Source organism: Pezoporus occidentalis, unplaced genomic scaffold (genome assembly GCF_034315485.1).
Source record: "Pezoporus occidentalis ecotype Australia unplaced genomic scaffold, CSIRO_AGI_Poc_V1 ctg265, whole genome shotgun sequence".
NCBI classification, from domain to species: domain Eukaryota; kingdom Metazoa; phylum Chordata; class Aves; order Psittaciformes; family Psittacidae; genus Pezoporus; species Pezoporus occidentalis.
The window spans coordinates 168,423-195,860 of NW_026914556.1; the positions used below are offsets into that span (position 1 = coordinate 168,423).

Below are 27,438 nucleotides of genomic sequence, written 5' to 3' on the forward strand. Positions count from 1 at the left end.
CGCGGCAGGCGGAGCCTATCCGCCACACCGCCCACCGCGGCTGTGACGGGAACCTCGGTGAAGGTGTCCCCAGCGCTGCCTGAGTGAAGCGGCGCTGAGGTCCCCGCCTGTCTTCGGGGCTGCCTGCGCACAACTGCCGCCGCCTGGGGTAGACGGGGAAGTTGGGAGCGGGGCCGGGCCGAGCTGGGCCGCGCCGGCGGGACGGTGCTGGCGGAGGGCGGCGAGGGGGGCCCGGTGGCGGCGGAGGAGGGAGAGGAGGAGGAAGTGGAGGAGCAGCGCGGCCCGGGGCCGGCCGCTATGGACCAGTGCGTGACGGTGGAGCGGGAGCTGGAGAAGGTGCTGCAGAAGTTCTCTGGTTACGGGCAGCTCTGCGAGCGCAGCCTGGAGGAGCTCATCCAGTACGCGGGAGGGCTGCGGCGGGAGATTCTTCAGACGGAGAGTACGTGGAGACACCCCCATCCTGTCCTCATCCCGTCCCCCACTGCCCCTTCCCTTCCTCTGGGGTTCAGAGGCCCAAAACTTGGGGCCTGTGTGGGCTGGGACCCCCCTCTCCCCTTCTGCCTTTGGGCTGAACAGCTCTCTCCCGCTTCTGGGGGTTCCTGCCCCGGTTACGGGGATCGGGGAAGGGATCTGTGCTATGAGGATGTCACCCCGGTGGAGTCGGAGCTGTGTGCGCCGTTCTGAAAGGGAAGAGTTAAAGGTAGGAGCACGTATCGGCACTCCTGGGCCTTCCCTTCTGAAGAGGAGGGTTTGTTCCTTATCAGCAGGTACGGCCCGACCCAGGTCAGCCTGTTGGTACTTTCTGTGCCTTTATGTTGAGTTACCAATGTGTTAGTCATTCCTAAGGGAAGCAGACAGCAGGGCTGCCCTGCTTTCCTCTTTTCCTCTTTTCCCCTCTTATTTAACTTATTTCCCCTCCGACGTCCCTGTGTTGTTTTGATGTGGCTCGTGTTGAAGCGTGTGGGGTAAAGCCGCTCTTCAGCAAGAAGTAAACACGGCCTCCTGAGCCTCGTCTGTGTCTTACAGCTGGTGCCGAGCTCTTGCGCAGGCGGGCGAGGTGGCCAAAGTGCTCTCTGAACATGAGCCATTTAAACCTTGCGCAAGGTGGAGGCGGTGCGGTGTGTACTGATGGGGTGGGAGGGCACGCTGAGACAGCTGGAGAGATTGACCCAGGGCCGTGCAGGAAGCGAGGGATGGCTCGGGGATTAAAAATAGGAACTCCTGAGCCCAAACTCGGGAGCAGACTGTGCCGTTTCCCTGCTCTGCAGAGCCTGCTTTTGTGGTGTTCAGGTGAAAATGTGTTTTATGTAGTCCTGCACAAGGACAGGTGCAAAGCTCACTCACAGGCGTGTTCAGGAACACAAACATGAGTGTATTAGAGCTGGTGTTTGTACACAGCAATGTCCATAGGGAGCAGACATCAAACTCCGGTTCTGAGGCATTTCTTTGGGATAGTTGGTCTTTTTGGCACTGCTTTGAACTGTGTTTCCAAGTGTTTTGTGCTGCTCACAGAATCATTACGGTTGGAAGGGACCTCTGGAGGTCATCCAGTCCATCCTTTGAAATCATGTGGGCTTGTGCTTTAAGGACAGTTGCTAAAATGTGTGTTTTCACACACCAAGATGCTGCGTGGTGTGATCCTCATGCTTGTAGTGACCTTTGCAGACTCTGACCCTAGAGCTTTGGCTGTGAGAATCCTGTTGCAGGTCTGGAGCTTTTACTCCCTTTGTAATAACATTAAAAGGTTCCAGTGTGCCGTTCCCTCAGGGTCCTCTCTGGGTTTTCCATCCAGGCTTGGATTAACAGTGTCCTGTGAGAGCCCTGGGCATTCTTAGCACTTCCCAAATAAGTGGTGATGCTGCCCCAGCAGAACACATCCCAGACTGAGCTTTTTTTTAGTAAGTACTCCAGAATGAACCCAGTATGTTATTAGTGCACCCTCAGACATCTGTGGGCTCTGTTCAGTTTTGGCATCTGAGGATAAGCTGCCCTCAGAGGTGGTAAAATTCTTACTGTATTTTCTTTAACATGGTACTTAAACTTTCTAATAAGAACAGGGATTTTTTAGCTTTTATACGCTGTATCCTGAGTATGTTTGAAACTTGGTGGAAGTGGAAGCAGCCAAGCATCTAAAAAGGGAGCTCTGTAATTCAGGCTATAAGCTTGTGCCTATCGTTTTTTCTTGGGGGGGGGGGAACCCCTCATTGCTGAAGAAGACATTAATGCTGTGCGACAAGATAGGAGGGCAGAGATGTAGGAAAAGACCTGAAATAGGCATTGGATATAAAAAAGAAGTGGGTGGAGAAGAAGAAACTTAGAAGGTGCTTCAACCTCTAAATTGATTTTCTTTTCCTCACTCATGGAGTCACTTAAATAAATGTCCTGAGTTGGTTTCATGTTAAAGCCCAAGTACAGAACAGGCCCATGTGAAGGCCTGGGAATAGGAAGACAAAGGTTGCTTTTGTTCTCTCTTCCCTTAACAGATCTTGCCTCCTGGAGTAGCCAAGGCAGGAGTTGTGTATTCTTGGATGGTATAAATGTGTCTGGCTGAGTAAACTTGGCTTTGGGCTCTACGCTGTGCCTGGTGTCTGCTCACTTTTATGTGTGTGTATATATATATCTATCGATACATATATATATATCTATAGCACATGGGCAGCTCGAGATTGCTCAGGAGATGACAGTCCTGGTTGGACACTTCCTGATTGCCTAAGCAGCCTTTTTTCCAAACAGATTTGCCTATCCCACATGCCCTTGGTCATCGTGCTTGTAGTAAGTGTGGTTAAAGCCCTTCCCAAATCTTTGCTCGCAAAGCCAAGCCATCATATATATATATATATATATATATATACATACACACACACACACACTTTAATTCTGCCTGTATGTTCATGATACAGGGGGACGCTCTCAGGCTCTAGTGTTCTGTGCACAGTGAACTACCAAGAGGATGCTCTGCAGGCTTTCTTCTGCTGATTTATTAGCAGTAGCTCATGGTTTAACTAAAGCTGAGATGAGTGCAGAGGGGAAACCGTTTCTAACAGCTCTGGTGGCTTTTCCTGTGTGGATATTTCCTTTCTTTACTGTACTTGCTTTCTTGCAACAGTAAGTGTTGGGGCCCAGTAATTCACTTATTTGCTTGGGGTAAAAGCAGTTCTGCATGTCAGTTGTTTGGGTTTTTACTTAATGGCTTTTCTTGCAAAAAGAAAAAGGCTGTTAAGAGAGTGTATTTGAACGTCTCTGTTTACTGGGGAAGGAGTATTTGCATTTTGCGTGTTGTGTAATCTCTGACTGATCATTTTCTCTTGGCAGGAGTCATGCGGCACTTATTCAAGCTCCTTCACGTGATTTGAAATATGTATCATAAAAATTAAAGAGCAACTGAGAAATAACGATCATTCCTTAAATAAATTGAGGAGGTGAATTTGATGGGATAGTTGAGTGACTCTTACGTTTTTAGTTCAGGACACCCAGAGTCAAGTTGGTGAATGTGAAGAGACTGTTTCAGTGCTATAACTCCTCACTTATCCACTAGGAAGAATACAGAGCCCCATTAGTTGTTTGCCTGTAAGGTGATCCGTAGCTTCATGGGACTGGAGGGAGAAAGAGTTAAAGCCTTTTATTGTGTAGTATTTCTTAAAAGCTATGGTGGTTGCAAAGTGCTGTTAAAGCTTCCTCAGCTGTGGGGCTGAACAGGAGCTGTTTGCTTTGCAGTGAGGTAGTTTTGCTGTTGCTATCAACAGGATTGAGAATTGGGATGCATGAAGGAAGATATATAGAGTAAGTGGCTGGTCAGTTATTACCTTCCCCTGTGATTACAACTTCTTTCTTTGCTCTCTGGGGCGTATTGTTAAGTATAAGCCGTGTTTGTTTCTGTTCCTGGTTTCCTGGTCCTGCAGCAGCAGTTGGGTGCACCGGTGCTTTGCTTTCCACATAATACCAGAAACTGGACTCTTAATGTGCTGCTGAAACCAAAGGCACGTTAAAATACAGCATGAGATAGGGACAGGCTTTATGGAAAATGTGGTTGCTTTTAAAATCTTCCTTCTAAAGAGATATTCTGGGGATTTTATTTTTTCACATGAAGGGTTTGGATCCGGAATGTTAGGGAAGTGTTTCTGGGCTGCTCTCTCACATAAATGAGCCTTCCCTTTGCAGGCTGCAAAGTCTGTGTCCCTACAGGGAAAATTCTTCATGAACTTTGAGGAAGGTAAGACTGGAAAAGAGATTCTCCCTGGAAGAAAGGACTCTAGAGTAAGGCACAAGAAAGTGTATTTTATTATCTGATTAAAGCTATTGAGTGATGTTTGAATTGAGGTGATATAAACTGTTCAGTGTGGTGATGTGGTCAGGGGCATGCAGACCTTTTGTATGTATCATTTTGTCTGCAGAATGAGTCATCCACCATTGTCCCTGTTGGTTGGACAACAGCTTAAAAATGTCTCAGTTTCTAGGGAATAAATCTTGTTACAAGGCGGAGTAGGTCTGATGTTCACAGGCAGGTCCTTTATGTGCTGCGTCTTGTCCCTTGAGGGGAATTGGAGACTGGCTGTTTAGAGCTGTTTCCATAAGCCAGGAAGCAAAAGTTACCTAGGATCATGGAATAGTTTGGGTTTGAAGGAATCTTAAAGCTCATCCAGTTCCAGCCCCCTGCCATGGGCAGGGACACCTTCCACTAGAGCAGGTTACTCCAAGCCCACTCCAACCTGGCCTTGAACACTGCAAGGGATGGGGCAGCCACAGCTTCTCTGGGCCCCCTGTGTCAGGCAGAGTCTGATATGAGTGAGCAGCTTGCAGGGAAAGAGTGGATTGGGCCCTCATTGATCCAAATTTTGCTTCCACCTGGAGGTTAAACAGGCTGTATCTTGAGGTAACTGTCTAAAAGAAAACTGACCCTGTAGTAAATTCAGTAGCTTTCCATTACCTCCTGTGGGCTTGGTGGGTTGGGGTGTTTCTTTGAGATGTGTTTGTTAATCTGCTGTGACTGAGACACACGAGAACTTTACGTTAATCTTTTAAGCTGTTGCTCTTGTTCACTGTTATTGTGACTGGATTCCTAATTCCACAGGTGTATCCTCCCTCATTTAAACCCATCTTGCATTACAAGTACTCCCTAGATTGCATTTCCCTAGATTGCATTTCTTCCTTTTAATCCCATTTCTTGTCTTTATGTATTGTTGCATATGAAGAGATGTAAGGTTATCATTTATTTGTAACAAAGTCACTAATTTTCCTTTCTTTTGTCTAGATCAAGATGGAGACTTATCGGGGACAATTTCACTTGTTATGACACAGTGTTGTAAAAGAATAAAAGACACAGTTCAGAAACTGGCCTCCGATCATAAAGACATTCACAGCAGCGTATCCCGAGTTGGAAAAGCCATAGATAAGGTATTTATAGTGTGGTTTGGTTGTATTATTGCCTGTATTCTGTGCAAAATTTGGATTTATACTACAGTGAATCTTAATTAAATCTTCCTGCCAAGTGCCTGGGGCAGGGCAGTGGGGTACAGTACATGCTTCCAGAACTCCTTGTGTGCAGAGTATTCTTTCTGGGGCAGCTCAAGTCTTTTGATTTCCAAGGGATCATTCCCTATAGCTGTTACTAGACTTGGTATATGTTCTGTCAGTTTAGCAAAATATTTCCTTCAGTATGTGTCTCAATCAGAAATACTGAGTTTTAATATATATTACATTTCTAGTTGTCACTACCAAATAACACAAAGGTGGCAGTTTGTTCTAGAAGGCAGTACAAAACCAGATTTAAGATGTTTTGTACCTGTTTCATGTGTGTTCTCAGGGCTTAATTTTCTAACACACAGTGCTCTTAATGTGAGTAGAGTAGATTCAACTTCTCATAGTATCTGTGTCTATGTCATAACAAATAATAAGGTAGGGCAGCTTATCTTTGAAGCTTTGCATATGAGATGCATGATTCCAGGTTCAAGAATAACTGGAATCTGAATGTATTTGTGTAGGTAGATATTTACAATTCTTTGAAATTACACCAAAACTTGCTTGTTTTTTTTTTGTGGTGCTAGATGTATGCTTTTATGCCATGCTTTTTTCCATCTGTGTGGAAGTTGTTCTGTGGGCAAGGAGTCTTGTACTTGCTTTTTTGGGCTAGTTTTATATCAGAACACGCTTATGTTGATAGGATCTAAACATTTGGTTTGAGGGGCACCTTATAATCATACTAAGGAAGACACTAGTAAATGAGTCTCTTCATCTAGACAAAGATGCTTGCAGCATTGAAGAATAGTTAGTTATCCTTTGGGAATCTCATTTAAACTTTGTTAGTAATGATAATCTGTTAAAGCATCATTTAATTGTGATGGTAAAACAAAGTGTGATGTGCAGTGAAGACACAAAGCACATAATGCTGCGTTGTTGGGCAGAATGTCTGTGCAACTGTTGTATTTTTGCTTACATCTACAATTGACCATCATGGAGAGCTCAAACCTGCTACTAACAGCTTTAATCCAAACGTCACTGGTATTCGAAGCTTAAGGATGCATCTGTCTCTAATCCTTGCTGCTGTATCTAAACCAATTAACTAGAGTACAATTCCATCCTTATTACTGGCTTGAAGCCTGAAAGAAATCTGTGTAATCTTGTCCTAACTTTGAATCTTTCTTCTTCTGCTCTAGCAAATGGACTTTGTACTTTCAGGTGTGGCTATACCTTTCTCATTTAAATACTCAGAGGTAGAACAGCCCTAGGTCATATATAGAGGGTGTGAATATTCAATGGAAATGGGTCTTAGTGTTTCCTAGATGCCCATGAAAATTGCACTTGCAAGCTTAAGGTTTAGGCTTGAGTCTAATGTCCAAATAGCTGGTTTACTTCTCGTGTGTAGTTTGTCCACTGTTGCTTCTCTCCTGCTGTTTTATCTACCTTTTTTATTTGGAAAAGGACAACTGTAAATAAAAGCATTGTTAAAATGGCAAGCGTGTGGTTTTGTAAAATAGGAAGGATACCAACCAACAGTCTGCTCCCTGCCTGTTGAGGGTCAGAAGGGCTGTTCCAGGGAGGTGTTAAAAACCAAGCTCAGCTTGCTGCATTCCTTGTGCTCATTCCTCCAGTCTTGCTGGGTTGTCAGTGGTGTTTACATCCAAAACCCGGGAAGCAGTGGGAACTTAATGCAAGTAAATTTGAATTTTATTAGTTTTCCCTGCCTGAAGTACCTTAAAGAAAGTAGTTTAAAATGGGAGTCTTGGCTTGTTTGTCAGGTGAATGTGTGTAATGCTTAAATCCAGGTGGAATTTAATGCTTCCCTGGACAGGGGCATGTTCCATATGTACTTCATGTGATTTGCCTGTGCTGCTGGAAAATGTGCTTGAAACCTGCCAGCCAAGCATTTTTTGAAATCACTCTCTCCCCATTCCTTTCATCATAATATACTTCAGCTTTAACCAGCAGAAGTAGTTAAGTGGAATTGATGTAGCGCATTGATTGTCAATACGTTCTGGGCAAAATCCTACTGCTTCCTGAATAAAATGCTTGTTGGTGATGTAGAAGATTTCATTCTCTCACATGTAAATCCTCATTTATTTTACAGACACATTAACATCTCAAGAACACTGCTTATGGCTTTCTTATGCTCAAGCACAGATAAATATCACTCCTTACTTTATTGCCAGGTTGAGATTGGGAAATGCGTTAATATTGGTACCAATTTTATGTCACACATCCAAATGACAGCTGTTGTTACATGTAGGATCCACAAACTTCCTGCTTAACAAGCCTGGATTTCAAAAGAACTTGCTCTATTTATTAAGGCAATGTTAAGGCAGGGTTATACCTATATCTGAAACTTTACCTGGTTGGTTTTTAAGCTAATATAGTTTTTGCTTATGTACTTAGATGGGACCTAGATTTGTCTGCCTGCAGAGTTCACTCTGAGAACAGAAGTTCCTGAGTGTTTGAAAAACGAAGGTCAAATTTGGCATTGAATATGAGCCATGTTAAAGTCTGAAATGCCCAAACTTTGTGCATTGCTTTTAAGTTACCAGTTCCTGGAAAACTTACCTAATAAACTAGACCTTTTTCTTTCATATTAGTTGGATTCCATGCTTCTGCTCCATGAAGGGTTACCCTTTCTTCCAAAGAGCATTTTGTCCTTTGAAAGGAAATGTTTACATCCAGTTTTTCCTTTATTGTAGTAGCATTCCCTCTGCTTCCAGAACTCATCACGTCACTGTTGTTCAGCAGGTTGCTATCAGGTAGCTCACTCATCAGTCTCCCTGTAAATCAGTCACTCTTCTGGAATGATTTGAATTCGTGTTTGATGGGGCTACTAAACATTTTCCCTCTAGCAGCAATCTGAGTAGTGCTTAAATACTTTCATTGAGGAAACTGGAGTAAATGGTAGCTCCACTTTATCCCTGAATGTTAAACCTGTTTTTAAAAGGCCACCACTTTAATCCAGTTTAGTTTTGGGAAACCAAACTTTGACCCAATGTAGCATTTGTTTAATGTAAAAACCTGTGTACAAATAAACTAAAAACCTTGACTGAACATCATTTAATAGTGTTGCTGTGAATAATGGGTTAGTAAATAGTCTTTGCAAGCTGAGCTTTATCTTAGGAACAAACAAATTGAACAGAGAAGGTGAACAAATGCATTTTAGTTGTATTTTGGGTCAGAATTCAGAAGAAGGGAGGAATGCACAAAAAAACTGGGAAGCTGAGGAATAAAACTGTCCTTAATCCTCACCCTTCTTCATATGCTGTTGAGGAGGCCATGAGGATGATCAGGGGCTGGAGCATCTCCCATATGAAGACAGGCTAAGAAAGTTGGGGCTGTTCAGCCTGGAGAAGAGAAGGCTGCGTGGAGACCTCATAGCAGCCTTCCAGTATCCAAAGAGGGCCTGCAAGGATGCTAGAGAAGGAGTCTTCATCAGGGACTGGAGTGATAGGACAAGGGGGAATGGGTTTACATGTAAACGGAGGAAGTTTAGGTTAGATAAAAGGAAGAAGTTCTTTACTGTGAGGGTGGTGAGGCACTGGAATGGGTTGCCCAAAGAAGTGGTGAATGTTCCATCCCTGTCAGTGTTCAAGGCCAGGTTGGACAGAGCCTTGGAGCAGCCTGGTCTAGTGTGAGGTGTCCCTGCCCATGGCAGGAGGTTGGAACTGGATGATCTTGAGGTCCTTTCCAACCAAAACCATTTTATGTTTCTATATCACTAATAACATGGAAGGTTGGATGTTGTTTAAAATGATCCTTCTTGTGTGTGTGTGCATCCTGAAGTCCTTCTCACATCCTAGCAATTTACTCACGTACTTTCAATTGTGTCAGTAGTGTATTTAGCACATAATGTTTCACATTTTAGCCCTAGGCTCTGAAAGAAAGCTTTGTTTCTTGGGCATATCAACTGACACTCTTCTAAGATTAAAACCATACCAAAAAAAGGCACAAAATAACCTTTGTGGAGTTTGCAACTTAGCAAAAGTTGAAATAAATTCCCTATCTTATTAAACCCCACGTGCTGTCAGTTAGCATACTGTTAGCATTTAGAAAACAAAACTGAGAGCTGTGTAGTCACCAGCATATCATGTGTGCATGACAGTTATGAAATATGTAAGCTAAAAGCAAGCAGTAATTTGTTCTGACATGTGACAGTCATTGTTGTATGAGCAGTCAGTTCTTGAAGCTTCCCAGGACCCAGAGGAGGGAGAACTGTAGAATCTCATATAGTAAAGACCTCAGAAATGGTTAAAATCATAATAAGTTACTGAAATGAGAACCTGATCAAGACTGGGTTGATCAGAGAATGGCTGAGGGTGAAGAACTGAGGCCTCCAGGTTGTATGGTGTGACTTGAATCTACAGCACACCTGGGTCGATGTGGCTCACTGTTACCATCTGTAATAGGACTTAAAAGGTCTAATTTGTCCCTGCCCATGGCAGGGGGGTTGGAACTGGGTGATCTTAAGGTCCTTTCCAACTCTAACTATTCTATGATTCTAATTTATAATGGGGTTTGGAAAAGGTTCTCAAGGCTCAGAGGTTTGTTGTTTCAGAACAAAATGTGGGGTTTGTGAAGGACCTGAAATAAGTGGCACTGCCACCTCTGCCCCCAGGCAGTGAGAAGGATGTGAAGATGGTTAAGGTATAGGTTCGGCTCTGATGGTTGGTAACTACCCAGAAGAATGCAGTTTCTTCTTATGGATTATGTTAGCTAGGACTTTGAATTGCATTAACAATGACTTAAAGGTTGATTGTTTTTAGATTACTGATGATCCTCACCAGGAACTGAAGTAATAAAAGCAACTTCATGTGTTAATACTGCCTCTGCTATTTCTTTAATGCATTGTCAGTGGATTTGTTACCTGATAGGGGTGTTTGGACAGTGATACCAGAATCAGCAATGGTGGCAAACCTTAAAGGCTTCAAAGGGTTGGCACAAATAAGAACAGGGTTATGTAGTCATCAAGGTGCTTAAGTTTCTTCGAGATACAGCTTAAAGATGAACAGCATGGCAAGGAGTTTACAGGTTAAAACACCCAAGTGAAGATGTTAAATGTGAGACCTGAGTCAGTGGTAGTAACCTAAGTGCTCATCTTGCTCCACCATCTCTGAAAGATAAAGACACAATTTGCTAGCCTGAACTTGCTGTTTTACTGACAGTTTGACCTGAAGGGAGTGGTGCTTTTGAAGCCACGTGTGCAGGATGATGCCCCTTCGTCGTGATGCCACAGAGCAGCATCAAAGTGGATGTGAAGGTGGCCGATGAAGGAAATTAATAAGTGGCAAATAGAAAGAAGGTGCCATGTGAAGCTGAGGAGGAAGGTAGCTGGTACCAGCTTTGTTGTGTTTGCCCCGTGGGCTTTGGCAGGAGAAGGTGTTTGTGCTGGGTCAGTGTTCCTGCACTGGGCAGGACTGTCAGTTCTCACATTGCTGAAGCACTGCTGTTCTAGTAAACTTCTGATTTCTGAAGTTCCCTCTTGGAAGAGAGCCACAGTCATCAGATCAAGCAGCAAGTGACACACTGACTTCTAGACAATATTTCTTTTACAAGAGATTTGTTTCAGGCAATGGGTGAGGTTTTCCATTCAAATTAACCTGCCTGCCCTTACCATAAAACGTGTTGGCAGTTTAAATCCTGGTTCATATCTTGCATTAGGGTAAGTGTTGCTCTCCTGCTGCCAAGAGGCACAGTGCCAAAGCAGTGCCAAGTGTTACTGTAGTCACTGTGACAATATTTTTACCTATTCCTGGAATATGTCCATAGGCTACTGGCCTAAAAATACATGGCAGTAGGATCATCGGGGTTAAATCTGCTAAAGATCTCTCAGATCTTCAAAGCTCATCCTGTTGCCTGGATGCTGAGGTCTTCAGAGATTTGAATGTCATTGTTGTTTGGGGGTGGGGAGAAGTGACATTTTCCTTTGCCAGCATTGCCTAACCCCCCCCCCCCCCAGCTATGTAAAAGAATTCTTGAGTTAAAGCTTCTCCTTCTAATTTGGTGCACTGTAGTGACAGTGATACATTGATAGCGCTATTTCCATTCCAGTGTAGGCGATTTTGTTTTCTGTTCCCTCTGCATTTTCAGTTTTCCCATATGGAAAAAGCCTTTTTCTGCAGATACTTCCTTCAAAAATGCATCATAGTCTGGAAACCCCTTTCTTAATTAACTACATTTCTAATTTGCTACACTTGTACTTTGTCAGTGTAATTCTTTATAGTGAATAAGATTCAGACTTGAAACAAGCAAACCAAAGGATTTCTTCTTCTGTATACAGGAGATAGTGAAGCAGCTGATAGGTTTCACTTTGAACAGGAGGGAATCAAGGGCTAACTGAGTAAAAGACAGAGAAAGCACCAGGGTGGTGTCCTGCATAATGAACGAAGAATTCCCTGGGGTGATTTGTTCCAGCTCATTAACTGTTGATTTGTGTGTTTCAGAACTTTGACTCGGACATCAGCAGCGTGGGGATAGATGGGTGCTGGCAGGCTGACAGCCAGCGGATCCTCAACGAGGTGATGGTGGAGCACTTCTTCAGGCAGGGGATGTTGGATGTAGCAGAGGAGCTTTGTCAGGTAACCATCAGTGTAGATATTGAATGTTATCAACCCTGGAGAACTATGCTTTGTCTTAGTGTCCTTATTTGAATGTTCCAGGTGAATATTTAAACTGTTAGGAAAACAGCATTTTAATCCCATTGGGTTCTGTGGTTTAACTAAAAACTGCCTCTGTTTTTTCAGGAGTCTGGTCTATCAATAGATCAAAGCCAAAAAGAGCCATTTGTGGAGTTAAATCGAATATTGGAAGCATTAAAAGTCAGAGTTTTGAGACCTGCACTAGAGTGAGTCTACTCAGATCTTGATTTTCTCCCTTTTTTTTGAATGCTTTAACAAATCCTTAGTGTTTCACTTTAAACACTGTCTTCTAGTGTATTTTGATAAGTCCCTGTTTATCTTTTGAATGGTCCAGTTACTGAGTAAACCCCTTCCTTCCTTTGTCCCCTCTTTGTCCCTCCCCATAGGCAGTGCTTAAGTAAGGGTGTCTTTCTTAGATTAAAGATTATCTTGAATCATTTCTGATGATATTTTAAGGTTTCAGGAAGACACATGACTTGAAGGAACGGTTATCTGCCATGATGGTACTTAGCCTTATATTGAGTGAGCCTTATATTAAAAGGTCCAATTATGAAGGATATCAGGGCTTAGTAAAGGTGTTGGGTACCACCAAGTCTTTGTGGCTTCACTTTGGGGTGAGCACAACTTGACTCAGGATCAAAGTTCTTACTTTTCCTCAAGTCACTCTCCCTTTCTAGATAAAGGACCACAGGGTGGGAAGAGGGAATGAAAGGACAGAGGGGTACTTTGCAGGCTGCTGCTGCCGGGTTGGTGCTGATGAATGCTGGGTGAGATGTGAGCTGCCGCTGGGAGCCTGGACTGATGGAGGGATCTGTTAGTGAGGTTTCTTCTGAACAAAACAGTTCAGTTAATGCAAGTCAGTGGGTAATGCTGAACTCTTGAGTTGAACACCAAACCTGGGAGTGTCTGAGCAACCTTAGACCAGGTATTTTCTTAATCTTAGTAGACTTTACAGTCATTAGAAATGTAAGCTGGTGCAGAAAGTGACAGTAAGGAGGGAAAGGTGATGAAATGTCTCATGGGCTACTATTTGATGATTTATAGCAGTAGATATATAACTGTGCAGTATCATTCCAGAATTGCTTTTGTTTTCAAAGTAAGAAAAACCCAAATAAGCCCTCAGCCGGTTGGTTGGTTGTTTTTTAACATGTTATAAGAGCTTTGGTAAGCTTGGGTTGGTCTTGGAAGTAAGGAAAAACCCAAAACCAACACGAAATCCCAAAAGAAGGTAAAAAAAACTTAAACCAACTCTGAAGTGACCTTTCAAAAATAGAAACAAAGAAACCAAAGCAAATTCATAATCTGTGTTTCATTGCAGAGCATTAATTGAAATTCGTAAGATCCCCTTTTCCATTGTTCAGTTAAGCACATCTTCACATTAACAAATACTTTATTTTCCCTTTTAATTTGAGCCAACACAGGTATGTCAGTTCAAAGCTTATTGGCATCTAAATCAAGTGCAGAGATACTCTGATATTCAAACCATGGTGTTCATAAACTAAATCTTGGATTATGCCTCTGGGTCATACAGAGCTTGACCTAAATAGTTGGTCTTTGAATATAGTTACAAGCTCAGGTGGTTGATTGCTGTTGAATTAGCTGATTGAAGGGAAGCAACACTGCAATGCCTGGTGTTACAGCTGAAACAGGATTTACTGTCAGCTACACCATGTAGTTCTTGTGGTTTAAGTAATAACATAGCTGTTGTGAAGGGTCCTCTGAGGAACAGTAACTTCCTGTTATGGCCATTCACTTGAAGTCACTGAATTCATTTAGCACCGGTTTGCCAGGCCTTATGCCTCACTTGTTGCTACTTAGTTGTGTCTTGTGGTTCCTGCAATGTGTTAAATGCTTTTCAAACGAAGGAGAAGGCATGGTCCTTCTTCAATGGAACTCTTATTCCAAAGACAGCTGAATGGACAGAGAATAGGGTGTATTGTCAGCCCAGTGTGTATGCTGGGCTCCTTTCCCCATCCCATCTCATTTCTGTTTCTAATGTTTACTGTGTCTGAACTCCTCAGTGCTGAAGCTGCTTCTCTTTCCTTGCTGCTGGGCACAGAGGGTCCTTATTCGTGGAATCATAGACTGACAGAATGGTTTTGGTTGGAAAGGACCTTAAAGCTCATCCAGTTCAACCCCCTGCCATGGGCAGGGACACCTTCCATTAGAGCAGGTTGCTCTAAGCCCCGTCCAACCTGGCCTTGAGCACTGCCAGGAATAGGGCAGCCACAGCTTTTCTGGGCATATACTGATGCTTATGTAAAATTGTGTAATTATGTAAAATTATAGTGATGCTTATGTAAAACCCATGGTTGTTAGTGAGGAGGGCCAAAATGTGACAAAACCATACAGTTTAGGTGGTAACTGATGTCTTAAATGCCTGGTTATTCCACAGAACTGCCGATGCTTGTATTCTCTTACTATTTCACAGCAGATTTGGTGTTCAGGAAAAGGGATAGAAACTGCTCCTGGAGGGATAGAAACTGCTCCTGGAGGGATGGCCTCTGACAGTGTGCTCTTAGGGCAGAAAGCTAATAAATGGCTAAAGCTGGCATCAGTAAATACAGCTTCAGGGTGCATAAAAGCAGTCCCTAAATCAGCCCATTCTAGGGTAGCCTAGTGCTGGTGGTGGCGAAGTGGTGTTACATAGGGATAATGAATTACAGGCTTATGAACCAGGAAGGGGAGTGTAGCAGGGTTCAGCCGTGCAGAAGGTTGGGATGAAAACAATAACCAGTCTCTCTGGCTCTGCTGGTGCTCAGCTTAATTCAGTGTTGGAAACCAAGCAAACATGGGTGGCTCCTGGTCACTGCCATCTAAAAGAAGGTGTCAGATTAATGGCTTTGTGAAAAGACTTTCAAAAGCCTCCCGTGGTAATAGAGAGAAGTTGCTATTCATATCTGACTTCTAGTTGCCTAGTCTGGCCCTGCACCCTAAGCTGTGTAATCCCTTTATCTCTGCAGGATCCCATTAAATTCCAGAGACTTTTTTCACTGTAATTTAATGATGGGGAGGGAAATCCATAGGTTCTTCCTGGGCAGATTCTGGCTCTTCTGAGCCCAGGTGGGTTCCAATGTGAAGGTTTGGTGGGAATGACTTGCAGGTTCAAAGCTTTTGATTGTATTCTCCTGAAGAAGCGATAGTTTCTTCTATTGTGTCTGGAAAACAGCAATGTGCACAGGTCCAGGAATTTGCTGAGACCTTTGGGATATGGTTTAAACCTAATTTAATCTTTGTGATTTCATTCTAACTAAATCCTGAATCTGAGAATGGTTTGTGTTAGAAGGGACCTTAAAGCTCATCCAGTTCCAACCCCTGCCATGGGCAGGGACACCTTCCACTAGAGCAGCTTGCTGCAAGCGCCTGTGTCCAACGTGGCCTTGAACACTGCCAGGGATGGGGCAGCCACAGCTTCTCTGGGCACCCTGTGCCAGTGCCTCAGCACCCTCACAGGATACTGTAAACCTTAAAAAATCCATATGTATTTGAGTCTCAGAAGTGAAAACTACTCTGGAAGTGTTGGTTTGAGGGTAGGCAGGAACATGGGTGTTGTGATTACCAATGATTTAATGGTGGTAGGGAGTATGTGGGTTGAATGTTTTAGGCGTCACTTGTTGGTTTTCTATCCTTCCATCGGAAATGGGAGCAGCACATCCTAGACCCAACACCTCAGACCTTTCTTCTGTGGCTGTTTGCTTCTGATACAAATCTGTGCTGCCACTCAAAGAGCTAAAAATGGCAATCCTGCCTAAAAGCTAATTTAGAAAAATAGACTTGATCTCAGCAAGATGAAGTGTCGTGTCATGTGGCTGCGAATATTGGCAGGGAGAGGATGGATGCTGGTTTGATGCAATACAGATTAATATCTCGTTAATGGGACTCTGAATTAGTCTTACTGTTTATAGAGAACAGCCTTTTTGTCTTTCAGCTGCTTATTGGTCTGTGTTTTCTAACTCCAGTTTTCTGATGGGAATGAGCTTTATTGCTGCTGTCTCCAGTTTAAGCTGCAGACACTGATCACAACAACAAACCCACCCATGGTTAGTGAGTGTGTCCCTCCCTCCTGATGGAGGTGACAGTCTCTGAGGCTGCTCATCTGAAACTGCTTGAGATTAGGAGGACTTGTTCTTAATTCCAGTGTTCCCTACTGAAAGGTAACTGCTGTCATGACAAAGCCTTTAGTAGAGTCAAACTCCTCCTGACCTTTTCACCACAACAAATTAGATACTTGCTCATTGACACTGCATCTTAATGCACAAGGCTAACTTACATTGAAAGGTTTCCCAGCACTCTTAAGAATGCTTAATTTTAGTGTTGGTTGAAAAGAACAGAAGCCTCACATAGCCCTTCTTTTTAAGGGACAGGGATTACCTCACTTCCTTGCTAAAAAGTGAAAAGCTCTTTGCTTAATGGGGTCCCCACAGTGAAAATAGTACAACTAATGAACACTAATGAGAAACAGATGTACTTGAAGAACACTGAAACTTAGTTCTTAAGAGAAAGATTGGATTGATTTAGGCCTGATTAAATTGCATTAAGAAAACAAAACAAAACAACACATCCCCCCCCCCCCCAAAAAAAAAAAAACACCCAAGAAAGGGATGGATAAAATCTAAATAATAACTTCTAGTGAAATGCTTTGAAAATTCCAGCTCATTTTACTTGGTGTGTGTTTAAGAATTCTTCCATGTTATTTCAGAGCCAAATATTAGTTGTCATGGTGAATGAGACCCAGAAAGTGAGAAATAGTTTTATTGTCCCAGTTGAAAATAACACAGAAAGCAGAGTTTAAGTATGGTAAAGTATGAAATCTAAACTGGTTTTCCTTTCTTTTACCCTATCCCCTGTTCTGATGTTTTTTCTGAAGCCCCCATAGACACACTTTCCCTCTCCAGGGCAGCATATGTGTACACACGAACATAGTGGCTTAGAGAAAGTGTTTGGTGAATGAGGAAATTGGAAAAGGCTTGGTCAGGCTTCTTCAACATGCAGCTGAATACTCCTGTAACTAGATACAGAATGGTATTAATTCACAGACAGTAGATTCTGAGTATCTCTACCTGATATTCAGTCTTTCCTTCCACCCAGTGAGTGTTGAATCATAGAATGGTTTGGGTGGGAAAAAACCTTAAAGTTCATTCAATTCTAACCCCCTGCCACAGGCAGGGACACCTTCCACTAGAGCAGCTTGCTCCAAGCCCCTGTGTCCAGCCTGGCCTTGAACACTGCCAGGGATGGGGCAGCCACAGCTTCTCTGGGCACCCTGTGCCAGCGCCTCAGCACCCTCCCAGGGAAGAGCTTCTGCCTAAGAGCTCATCTCAGTCTCCCTTCTGGCAGAAATAGATGGTTGCTAATTGTAATGATTTCATACGTTGTGGGCTGACAATTACTCTTGGGTAGTATGTCATTGTACCTCTTCTTTTCTTCTAGGTGGGCCGTATCCAACAGAGAAATGCTCATGGCACAGAATAGTTCGTTGGAATTTAAACTACACAGATTGTATTTCATTAGTTTATTGATGGGTGGAACAGCAAATCAAAGAGAAGCCCTTCAGTATGCAAAAAACTTCCAGCCATTCGCCCTAAATCATCAGAAAGGTGAGGTTTTGGTCACATTAAGGGGATTTAAAGCACTTGGTTGTGGCACTTCAAAGCAAAATATAAATCCTGTTCCAAAAGTGTTTTACTCCATTTTGTATTTATCTTGTATAACTTGAATCTTTACAATTTAAATTAATTCCTGCTTTTTTTTTTTTTCCTAAAAGAGGGCAGAAAATTATATTTTCTGCACATTTGCTTGAATTTAAGGTTTGTGACTCTTTAAATAATACATACATTACATCCAGAATAGGCCTGCTGCCAGGGTGAAGTGTTAAAAATGCACAGAAATGTTCTTGGAATAGTCATCTGCTATTTTCTGCTGCGTGGGGTAATACAAAGAGAAATGAAACTTGAAAGCTGGAGAATATGAGAGTTAAGTGAATCCTCTCCAACTGAATCCAGTAAAGCTTAAGTTTTTAGGTACTGTGTGTGACAAAGCTTTACAATAAGGGTGAACCTGTTTGAAACAGGTGGTAAGCAGTATGTTGTGCATGCAGACGGGAGATAACGCCCCCCCAGTCTGTCCATAGTGGACTGGAGCCCTTGTGGCTGTAGACATCAGTCATTGTATTTTGTAGAGGTGACAATGTTATTGATACTGAATCAATTATTGATTTGGTTTATATCATAGAAGCACAGAATGGTTTGGGTTGGAAAGCACCTTAAGACCTTAAGTTCCAACCCCCTGCCATGAGCAGGGACAGCTCACACCAGACCTTGTCACCCAAGGCTCTGTCCGACCCGGCATTGAACACTGCCAGGGATGGATCATTCACCACTTCTTTGGGCAGCCTGTGCCAGTGCCTCACCACCCTCACAGTAAAGAACTTCTTCCTTATATCTAACCTGAACTTCCCATGTTTCATTTTAAACCCATCACCCCTTGTCCTGTCACTTCAGTCCCTGATGAAGAGTCCCTCTTCAGCATCCTTGTAAGCCCCCTTCAGATACTGGAAGGCTGCTCCCAATCTCCCTGTTTTCCATGTAACAGCTAAAACTGTAGCCACTAGCTTTTATTTGTAGTACAAACTGACTGAGTGTTCCTGGTCCCTGTCAGATATTCAGGTTTTGATGGGCAGCCTGGTGTACCTGCGTCAAGGAATAGAGAACTCTCCGTACGTTCATCTATTAGATGCCAACCAGTGGGCGGACATCTGTGACATCTTTACAAGAGATGCCTGTGCTCTTCTGGGTCTCTCTGTTGAATCACCTCTCAGTGTTAGGTATGCTGCTTTTCACTTGCTTTTCACATCAGGTACAGAGTGTTCCCTGGTTTATTTCTTGTTCAGGACAAAAGAAATGGCTTCTGAGAAGTCGTCTCATGTTAAATTAAGTGTATAGTTACATTTAGCTCTAGCAAGATCTGCAAAGATTAGAAATCAGACGTTCCCATGTGCTAGGCTTTATCCTGCGCTGTCCCAGCTCAAGAGGAAGCATTTGTGGATGGAATTTGGCTTCTGTATCAGACATCAGTGTGAAAGATGAGGGTGGCAATCAGCCAGTTATTCCCACAGCAAATGTGTGAAAACTGTCCCTGCTGTTTAACTGCAAAAACCCTTAACACTGTGTCTGTGATTCTGTCAGCATTGGTTCATCATGGTTTTAAATCCCCATGTTACTTTACCTGTTTTTCCCTTCAGAAGAGTGCTGAAGAGTGATGTTGTGATTTGAGCTGCTAAAAGTCCCATATTGTTTGCTAGACCCATTTGCAAAGAAGAAAGAGGCACTTCCAAGCTCAGGAGCTAATCTGACAAAATGCAGATCTGTAGGAGGCAGTTGGAAATGTGGAATAAACCCCCCAACCTAATCTCCTTCTCTCTTCTCTGAAGAGAAGAGATTAGCTGCTCTTTAGCCTTTGGATGTCAATTTCTCCAATACACCAGCCAGATATTAAATAGAAAATAAATTACACCTATGTTTCTGGCTTGATTTGGTATTAGCAGAAGCTTCGCTGCTTCTTCCTCGTTTTTTTTTGGGGGGGGGAGGGTGTTTTGGCTTTTTATGATTCTATAGTAATCGTTTGCATGTTACTGTTACTAGTAATGTGCTTAGTTTAAAGCATTTCAGCTGTCAAGACTTCTCCTTTGTGCATCTTTGTCACGCAACAGAAGCAGCAAAGGGAGCACTATCAGATTGCCTTTCCACCATAAACATTACAGGTTTCAATATCAGGGTTTTATAGATACGTAAGACTTCTGCTTCTGGCTTTCATCTTTTCCCTGTTGCAGCCAAACAAACAGCAGTGCTTTACATGTGAATTGCTCCTGCACTGGTGCTGTAATGCAGTTTTCAGTACAGATGGCCAGGAGAGTTTTGGTGAAGTGGAAAATCCCTGTTACTGATGTTGGGGTTGGTTGGACGTTTGCTCTGTGTGTGAAATTGATTGCACCGAAATGTATTTACCGCATAGGTGGTATCAATACTCTTGTCACTGCTTTCAGCTGGTGTGACTTTTGAGTGCTGCAGATCCTTCAGAAATAAAATCAGCTTGAAGTGAAACATAAGAACATGAGCAGTGGTCACTTCTTTCAGGCTGATTGGATTCTCCAATATTTATCTAATCCTGCACAGGCCTCTTGGGTTGATTTACTACATGGACTCAGTAGGAAAACTCTTATGTACTAAGGAGGTCGTGGTTCAGGGTCTTGACAGACTACAGGACACCATTTGAATTTACTATTCACTTGAGTTGTTACACTCTTCAGGGGCTCTTCCAGAGCCATTGCTCCAGAACCAGTGTTTTCTGTCTGAAACCCATGTTTCACACAGAGCCATTAAAGCAATAATGCTTTTATTTCTACAAATACCATTTATCTAAGCTTTCCACAGGCTTAACACAGGTTACACTCAGAGCTGAAATCACCAAAAAGCCAAGTGTAAGGGTTAAAATGGCCAGTTGAAGGTGAGGGATGTGATCTCTATTAATATTAGGCAAGAGATCCATAGGTTTCAGGCACATCCCTCACAAGTAAACTAGAACAATCCTGCAGAAACATAAAGCCAAGTATCTGGAGGGGCAGAGTGGAGAGGAAGGTCATGACTTGTGGAGACAATAAAACTAGGCCTATAGTACTGTTGTTAGACTTAAATCCATCAAAATGTGTTATTTTGTGGAAACTCAGTGTCAGTTTCTTTTGTAACACAGTGAAGTATTTCAAAATCATGTTAATGGGTATGTTAGTGCTGTTAGTGGGTAAAGCCCAGAGCAGCTCAGCTGTTGGGACACATGACTTTGGGCACATGTATAGTGCCATTCCTGTCACAGGCTGTGGTTTCCTTCCTTCATTTGCCTTCCTCTGTTTTTTCTACATGTGCTTTAAGGGGAAGGTGGAAAGACATGTTTCTTTACATGGTAATTACGTGTAATTAAAGGATTATGGGTTGTGTGTATGTGTGGGTTACACGGAAACTCTTAGGCTGCATGTGCTCTTCCATGGTTGGGAGCCAGTATCTGCATAAGCCAACATGATGTCTTCCTTTACAGCTCAAAATCAAAGTAGGTGTTACAGAAAATCATAGAATCTATGGAGTTGGAAAAGACCTTTAAGATCATCAAGTCCAGTCTTTACCTCAGGACTGCCAAGTACACCACTAAAATCAGTTCATTATAAGACTCAAAGCTGGGATTAACTCTTGTTTTCAGTCCAGAATGTGGACCCTAGTCTAAGGTGCAGGGTAACTGATAACCTGCCCCCAAAATCTTGCTTGTTATACTTGAAGGGAGCTTAGAAGTATAGGCAAGAACTGACTGTAGTAGTACAACAACACTCTTGTGAACATTTAGCCTTTAAAGTAGAAATACAAAAGTATTGGTTTCCTGACAGGCACCTTATGTTAACATCTCCTCTCTCTGCAGTTTTTCAGCAGGTTGTGTAGCATTACCAGCTCTAATTAATATCAAGGCAGTTATTGAACAAAGGCAGTGCACTGGTGTTTGGAACCAGAAGGATGAACTACCGGTGAGTTGATGCTGCGCTGTCCCAGGACAGGCTTCTAATGGTGAATGCTGTTTTCAGAGGGTTTTTGTGCTGAATGTTAAGGGATGTTATACGTGGCCACCACCTCCAGCAGCTCTGCATCTTGGGGCTTCCTGCTGTAGAGAGACCAGGGGTCTCCATCCCAGGCTGATGGATGTAACTGCTGCTTTCCCCTTCGTAGCTGGAACCAGTAGCTAAACTGAGCCTGAATGGCAGACACGCGCCCACACACACGCACAAAGGACACTGATACAACCAGCTGCACAGGCTGCCACAGACAAGGCACTGCCTTCGGCAGCACCCACGTACAGGGCTTGCATAAGACAGCCAAGATCCCTTCCTCCCCTTTGGCTGGTAAAGATTGAAATTCACTGGTGAAAACACACATGCACCACTCCACATTCACAAACAAATGCATATTCATGAGCCCTCAAATACTGGCAAGGCCTTTTCAGCCCCCTTTATACCCCTTTCTGGCCATTCCACCCCAATATCCTTTCCCTGCACTTTCCTTCTGCAGTATAGTTCTACTGACTCCCTCTCCTCCAAGACCCTTGGTTTGTGTTCTTGCCTGTTGCAGAGTCTAGGTTTGCTTGCAGTTTCTTGATGTCCAGCAAGGTTGTTTTTTGTTACCGTCTCTATTATGTTGATCTGTCAGGTTTGTGTCTCTGAGTTTTGCTTTTTGCTCCCCCTTTCACTTGTTATCCCCTTACACATTGAAAAGGTCTTTGATCAGATTACCTTTGATCAACACCTTCCACTTAGCCTTACACTGGATGTATGAGGTGTTTCTGTATAACTAGAAATGAAATACATCCCACTGAGAAACATTTAACTTCTTTAGCTACCTTGAGCTCTGTCCACGGGTTGCTTTACACTGACTCTTTATCAGGCAGATAGGAGATGAGATGAAAGAATTAGTGCTACGTCTGGGGACACAGAAGCTGAACTGGGATCCAGTGCACTGTGCTTCCAGCACAACTCATTTATATCAGTTGAAATGAAGTTCAGTTGTTACAAACCCCCAGTTTCCCTTTATAGCTCTTACCAAGTGTGTGCAGCTCTCCAGTGGCCTGCTCCTGATTTGGAGAGAAAACCTATTTTGTGCAAACTGGGCATGAACTGAGTTAGCCTCTTTGATTGTAGCTGGAAGAGATTCATTTATAGTGTAAGTGCATGTGTGGAATTTCTCCCAGTGATGTTTCCTGTAGTGCTTGAGAGCATAACCCCCAGTTGCGACAGATTCATGCCCTGCTCTCCAGACAGGAATGATCAACTAGGGAGCATTTGGGAGAAGATTGCTGTCAGATGCAGATCAGTTAATAGTACATACATGCCTCCTTGCATTTTCTAAGCATAAGGGTCTCTAGCATGTACTGCTGAGGCAGAATGGGGACAGGAAGCCTAATTTTCATTGTGCAAAGACATAGATTAAGTAGTATGAAAAGGTCATGTTAGATTTTGTTGAAGGTTAAACCTGTCAGAACTGAGCACTGGTCAGAGCCAGGAGCTTCAGGTACAGAAGCTGTGATTTTTGCAGTTCTCAATCCCTGAAGTCACAGACCCATTATTTGCTGTGAGATGTCCCTTTCTGAAATCATTTTGTCTTTGTCCTCTTGTTATTATGGCAAGAGTTACGCTGTACCAATGGTAGCACTGCAAATAAGGGGTTTGGATACATTTCATTGTTGACATGACATGTAGGTGTTGGGAGAGTCTTTCAAGAAGCTGTGTAACATTAACATGATCAATCCATGGATTTTTCTCTTTTATTCCCCCCATCTTAAATGAAATCTGTCATCTAAACCACTGTGGAAATCACTGGCTGGAAAACACACAAAGTCTTGCTCTGGGTCATCAGTTTAGTTTTCCTGCCAGGGCATAGATCTGCACTAAAATACACACTTGTCTCTTGGCAGAATTCTCTGCTTTATTCGGGATGGGGAGAAGCAACAGAAATCACCATTTAAGATCACAGTGAAGTGTATTTTTGGCTGGGAAATTGTCAGGCATCCACACAATGGATTGTGCTGCCTTCACAGCTGAGTTGTGAAATCTGTTAAGTAAGGGCCATGTCCTAAAGGGATAATTGTCTGGAAATGTGGTTTTCCCCCAGATAAATTGTTCTGTTAATTTCTCTCACAGATTGAAGTGGACCTTGGGAAGAAGTGCTGGTATCATTCAATATTTGCCTGTCCCATTCTTCGTCAGCAAACGACAGATAATAACCCACCTATGAAATTAGTCTGTGGTCATATTATATCAAGAGATGCTTTGAATAAAATGTTTAATGGCAGCAAGTAAGTACAATTCTTTTGTTTCAAGCAACATGTACAGACAAGGACTCAGCTTAAGACTGCAATACTGTGTTTTGGGAAAACTGAGTCCATCATTGATGGAATTGTTAATCTTGGGAAGATAACTAATAGCTAGATAAGCCAGGTTGATGCACTGGAAAAAAGCATAATAAACCCTCTGGTGTTGTAGCAATTGAGATTCTGTGAAGGAATTTGATGAACACAGTCATTTTCCAAGTTGTAAGTACCATTGTGTTGTCTTAAACTCAAAATGGAGGCTTTTACACACGCAGGTTTTCCTTGGGAGCAAGGTTAGTAACGTGTGAAATAGCCCTTAAAAGGTAAAATTAAACCTCTGGGGAAATAAAGCTTTGTAATTGAACAGGTAGTTGAGTTATCACTGTGGAAATAATCCTTCTTAGATACCAGTGAGGTGCCTACAGGCCTTTGGGAAGGAGGAAATGGGAGGGAGAGATCTATACAGATTTCCTTGAGGAAAAACCAGTGGTAATTTGGATTGAAGACAAGCAGCTTCCGTGGAGGTTGTCAGCTTCATTTAGAGCCAGAAGTTGTGAATTCCAGTGTGCAAATAAGTGATGCTGTGAATGAAAATGTTGAGTAATGTTTGCATTCTTTGCCCTGTCAGAAAAGTCTTTGTGGATGACTTTAGCCATTTGAAGCCACTGAACTTGCTGCTGCATTATTCCCGTCTCCAGTCACTCATCCCTGGTGCTTTCATTGATCAGCTTTAGTGACAGCACAGCTCTGACAGTATTAACTCAGGCAGGGGGGTGAAAGGCCCAAACTTAGAGATGGGGAATAATGGATCAATGCTAGAAGAAATACTGTAAGCAGGTGGAATTGTATCAGTGGAGAACTCAGCAGGGGGAGGCCAGGCTGACCTCTTCAGCTGTAGCCTGCAGGAGCTGGTCTAAGTGAGTTGTAAAATCACACAACATTTTGGGGACTAGACAAACACTACTCTGGATGCTGAGGAAGTCAAAGTGAAAGCTGGCAGCCTATTAAAAATGCCTAAAATGCAACAGACGCATCCAGAAGTAGAAATAATAGATGGAAGACTTATTTCCTGGTATTCAATAATTTAGGAGTGTGTGGGTGAAAGGCGAGAAAGTGCAATTAGAAGAAAAAGCATGCTAAGGGCTCTCTGAGCTAAAGGTGACTTTTAATGGAGCCAAGTAAAGCTTTATAGCTTCAGAGTGCATTTGTTTAGTGCTTCAGGGGAAAAAGAGGAAGGGCTATCACTGCAAACTCGATACCTTTAATGCTTAGTTCTCACCCACTGCCACAATTCTAACACATTGTCTTTGTCCCCAGATTAAAATGCCCTTATTGTCCTATGGAACAGAGCCCTGGAGATGCCAAACAGATATTTTTCTGAAGAGAAGCTTCATTATGCAGTTTGTAAGTGACACTCTGGATTTCAGGTGCATTTCAGGAGAGTTCAGACACACTCGTTCCCTTTTATGCAGCAGACTGAGGACTCCTGTGTTTGTATAAGCTAATGCTACAGAAACTTTGCCAACATTTAGTATATACATACCAAGTGGAAATGCTACAGAAATGTTATTACCATAGGGCTTTACTATACTCTTGGTCTCCATACCTGATCAAGTTACTACACCAGCAGTTGTCATTCAATGCAGGTTTTTGTACTTAATGATATGGTGACTTTTTACTTTTTAAAAGCAGAAATTGATCCACCCCCATGTGTTGGCTATTCCTCCTGCTTTTATTCTGTCATTCTGTTGGTAACCGTCACCTTAGGGAATGTTTGTGGACAAAGTTTTCCTTCCTGTAACGTGTATATAATTAAAGGTAAATACTTCAGCAGAAAAACCCAACCAAGTTTGATAAATTGAATAGTGGTTATAAAAGTAATTTGTATTTTTTTGGCTGACAAAGCTGTGATATATTCTGAGCTTTTTCCTTTCAAACATTTTTTCAACTTTTACATAGAATGCAAAGTAAATGTGCATATATATAAAGTATATAAAATCTATAGCCCCCAGGGGCTACATGGTAAAATCCATCACTAATTTATAAGGGTGATGCGTGGTTAAGTTACTACTGGAGCAGAGAGGGAATAGGAAAGCCTGTTCCTTTTGGTTTCATGGTGGAGAAGTGTTTGTGTAAGAGAACATTCAATAAACCCTGAAGTGGAAATGCTTTTAGTCGATGCCATTTGCTCTCTGGCCTTTGTAGTCATGTTCTTTGAACTTTGTATTCAGGATTAGGCTATAAATGTCATGTTGCTGTATAGTTTACTAGTCATTAGAGTGTACTATTTATAAACAGTTATCAAAACCAAATAAATTGTACAAGTATTCATTGTTAACTGGGGGAGAAGCATGTTCTGATGCAACCTACTGATCACGACTGCACTTGGCAGAACTGGGCCCTACTTCATATCTTAGGAGGTAGCAAGTTTTCTGTAGCTTGAGAACACTTTGCTTCTAGCCTTGTTTTTGTAGTAGAATATTACTGCCATTGCCACCTTTTCTGCTGAATTTGTCATCTTGTTGAGTAGCTAAATCTGTACTCCTAACCCAGACGTAGATCATGGCAGTTAGATCTTTTCTAGTGTGCATATCTTTGTATTTATTGCACTGTCCTATAGTAGGGCGAGCAGCCTTGTGGCATGCAAAGCTACATGTAAAATTCTCTTTCTGTATTGTGTAGTTCAAAAAGGCAACCCGAGCTTTTATGGTTGAGTCCTGACACACTGGTTGAATGCACTTAGCACAATGCACTACAGAGAAGACCGTCTTTGATGAGAAAATCTACACCTTTTGAATTTGGTTGTCACCTGATGTGAGAGACTGTTTCGGACTCTATTGGATCAGTGACAGTGGACAACCCTAAAGAGACATTAAAAGGAGCAAGTCAAGGCACACAAATTTGAAACTTGAAATGTGTTTGATACATGGGGGGGGGTGGGGTGGGGGGGGGTGGAAGACCAATACAGGTGTGTGATTTTTTTCTGCAGAACTGAAATTGTATTCACACAAGGTTCCAAACAACCGCGTTACCAAGTGGTAAAAGCAACAATAAACGGGTGAGGAGATTATTTTCCATGTAGGTTTCCTAGTTGTGCTGAAATAACTCTTAATCTTTTGAGTCAAATTGCTTACTGCTTTGGAGTTTTATGAAATGCCAGATGAAGTATCTAAAAAACCCCTATAATACACTTTCCCCCTTGTCCCAAATCACCCTTAAGAGTAAGTGCTGCATCTCTTCCTCCATTATGCTGCTGGTAGTTTGGCATTGGTGTGAACACTGGTTAGTGATGATAGTGTCATTACTTAAAGTGCAAGAATGGCACAGTTATTAAATGTCAATAGGGTACAAATTCAACCTGCATAGTAGAATGTTCTTAATACAGATTGGTCCTGTTTTCGTTTTTAAACAGTGCATGTTACAGAGCCATATCTAATTCAAA

The 27,438-nt window shown here is 42.6% G+C and overlaps 1 protein-coding gene across 4 annotated transcripts; it reads left to right on the forward strand.

The window, feature by feature from the left end:
* Window positions 1-36: 36 nt before the first annotated feature.
* RMND5A (required for meiotic nuclear division 5 homolog A) lies at window positions 37-27,073 on the forward strand. Of its 4 annotated transcripts, XM_062624314.1 has the most exons (10): window positions 49-439; window positions 5,249-5,391; window positions 11,910-12,044; window positions 12,210-12,310; window positions 17,535-17,701; window positions 18,762-18,927; window positions 21,561-21,663; window positions 23,827-23,981; window positions 25,314-25,400; window positions 26,679-27,073. In XM_062624314.1, exons 1-9 carry the CDS (start codon window positions 298-300, stop codon window positions 25,375-25,377), a joined length of 1,176 nt encoding a protein of 391 aa, XP_062480298.1. In that variant the 5' UTR covers window positions 49-297; the 3' UTR covers window positions 25,378-25,400; window positions 26,679-27,073. The 4 variants fall into 4 exon arrangements, 3 of the variants coding, with proteins under 3 accessions (XP_062480299.1, XP_062480298.1, XP_062480297.1); XM_062624313.1 differs by having other exon boundaries at window positions 50-439; window positions 25,314-27,073; XR_009965915.1 differs by lacking the exon at window positions 21,561-21,663 and having other exon boundaries at window positions 42-439; window positions 25,314-27,073.
* Window positions 27,074-27,438: the final 365 nt, after the last annotated feature.

Coding starts and splice junctions, on each gene's coding strand:
- RMND5A (XM_062624314.1), top strand. CDS start 298: ATGGACCAGTGCGTGACGGTGGAGCGGGAGCTGGAGAAGGTGCTGCAG. Junction 5,392..11,909: donor TTGGAAAAGCCATAGATAAG/GTATTTATAGTG, acceptor TGTGTGTTTCAG/AACTTTGACTCGGACATCAG. Junction 17,702..18,761: donor CGCCCTAAATCATCAGAAAG/GTGAGGTTTTGG, acceptor GGTCCCTGTCAG/ATATTCAGGTTTTGATGGGC.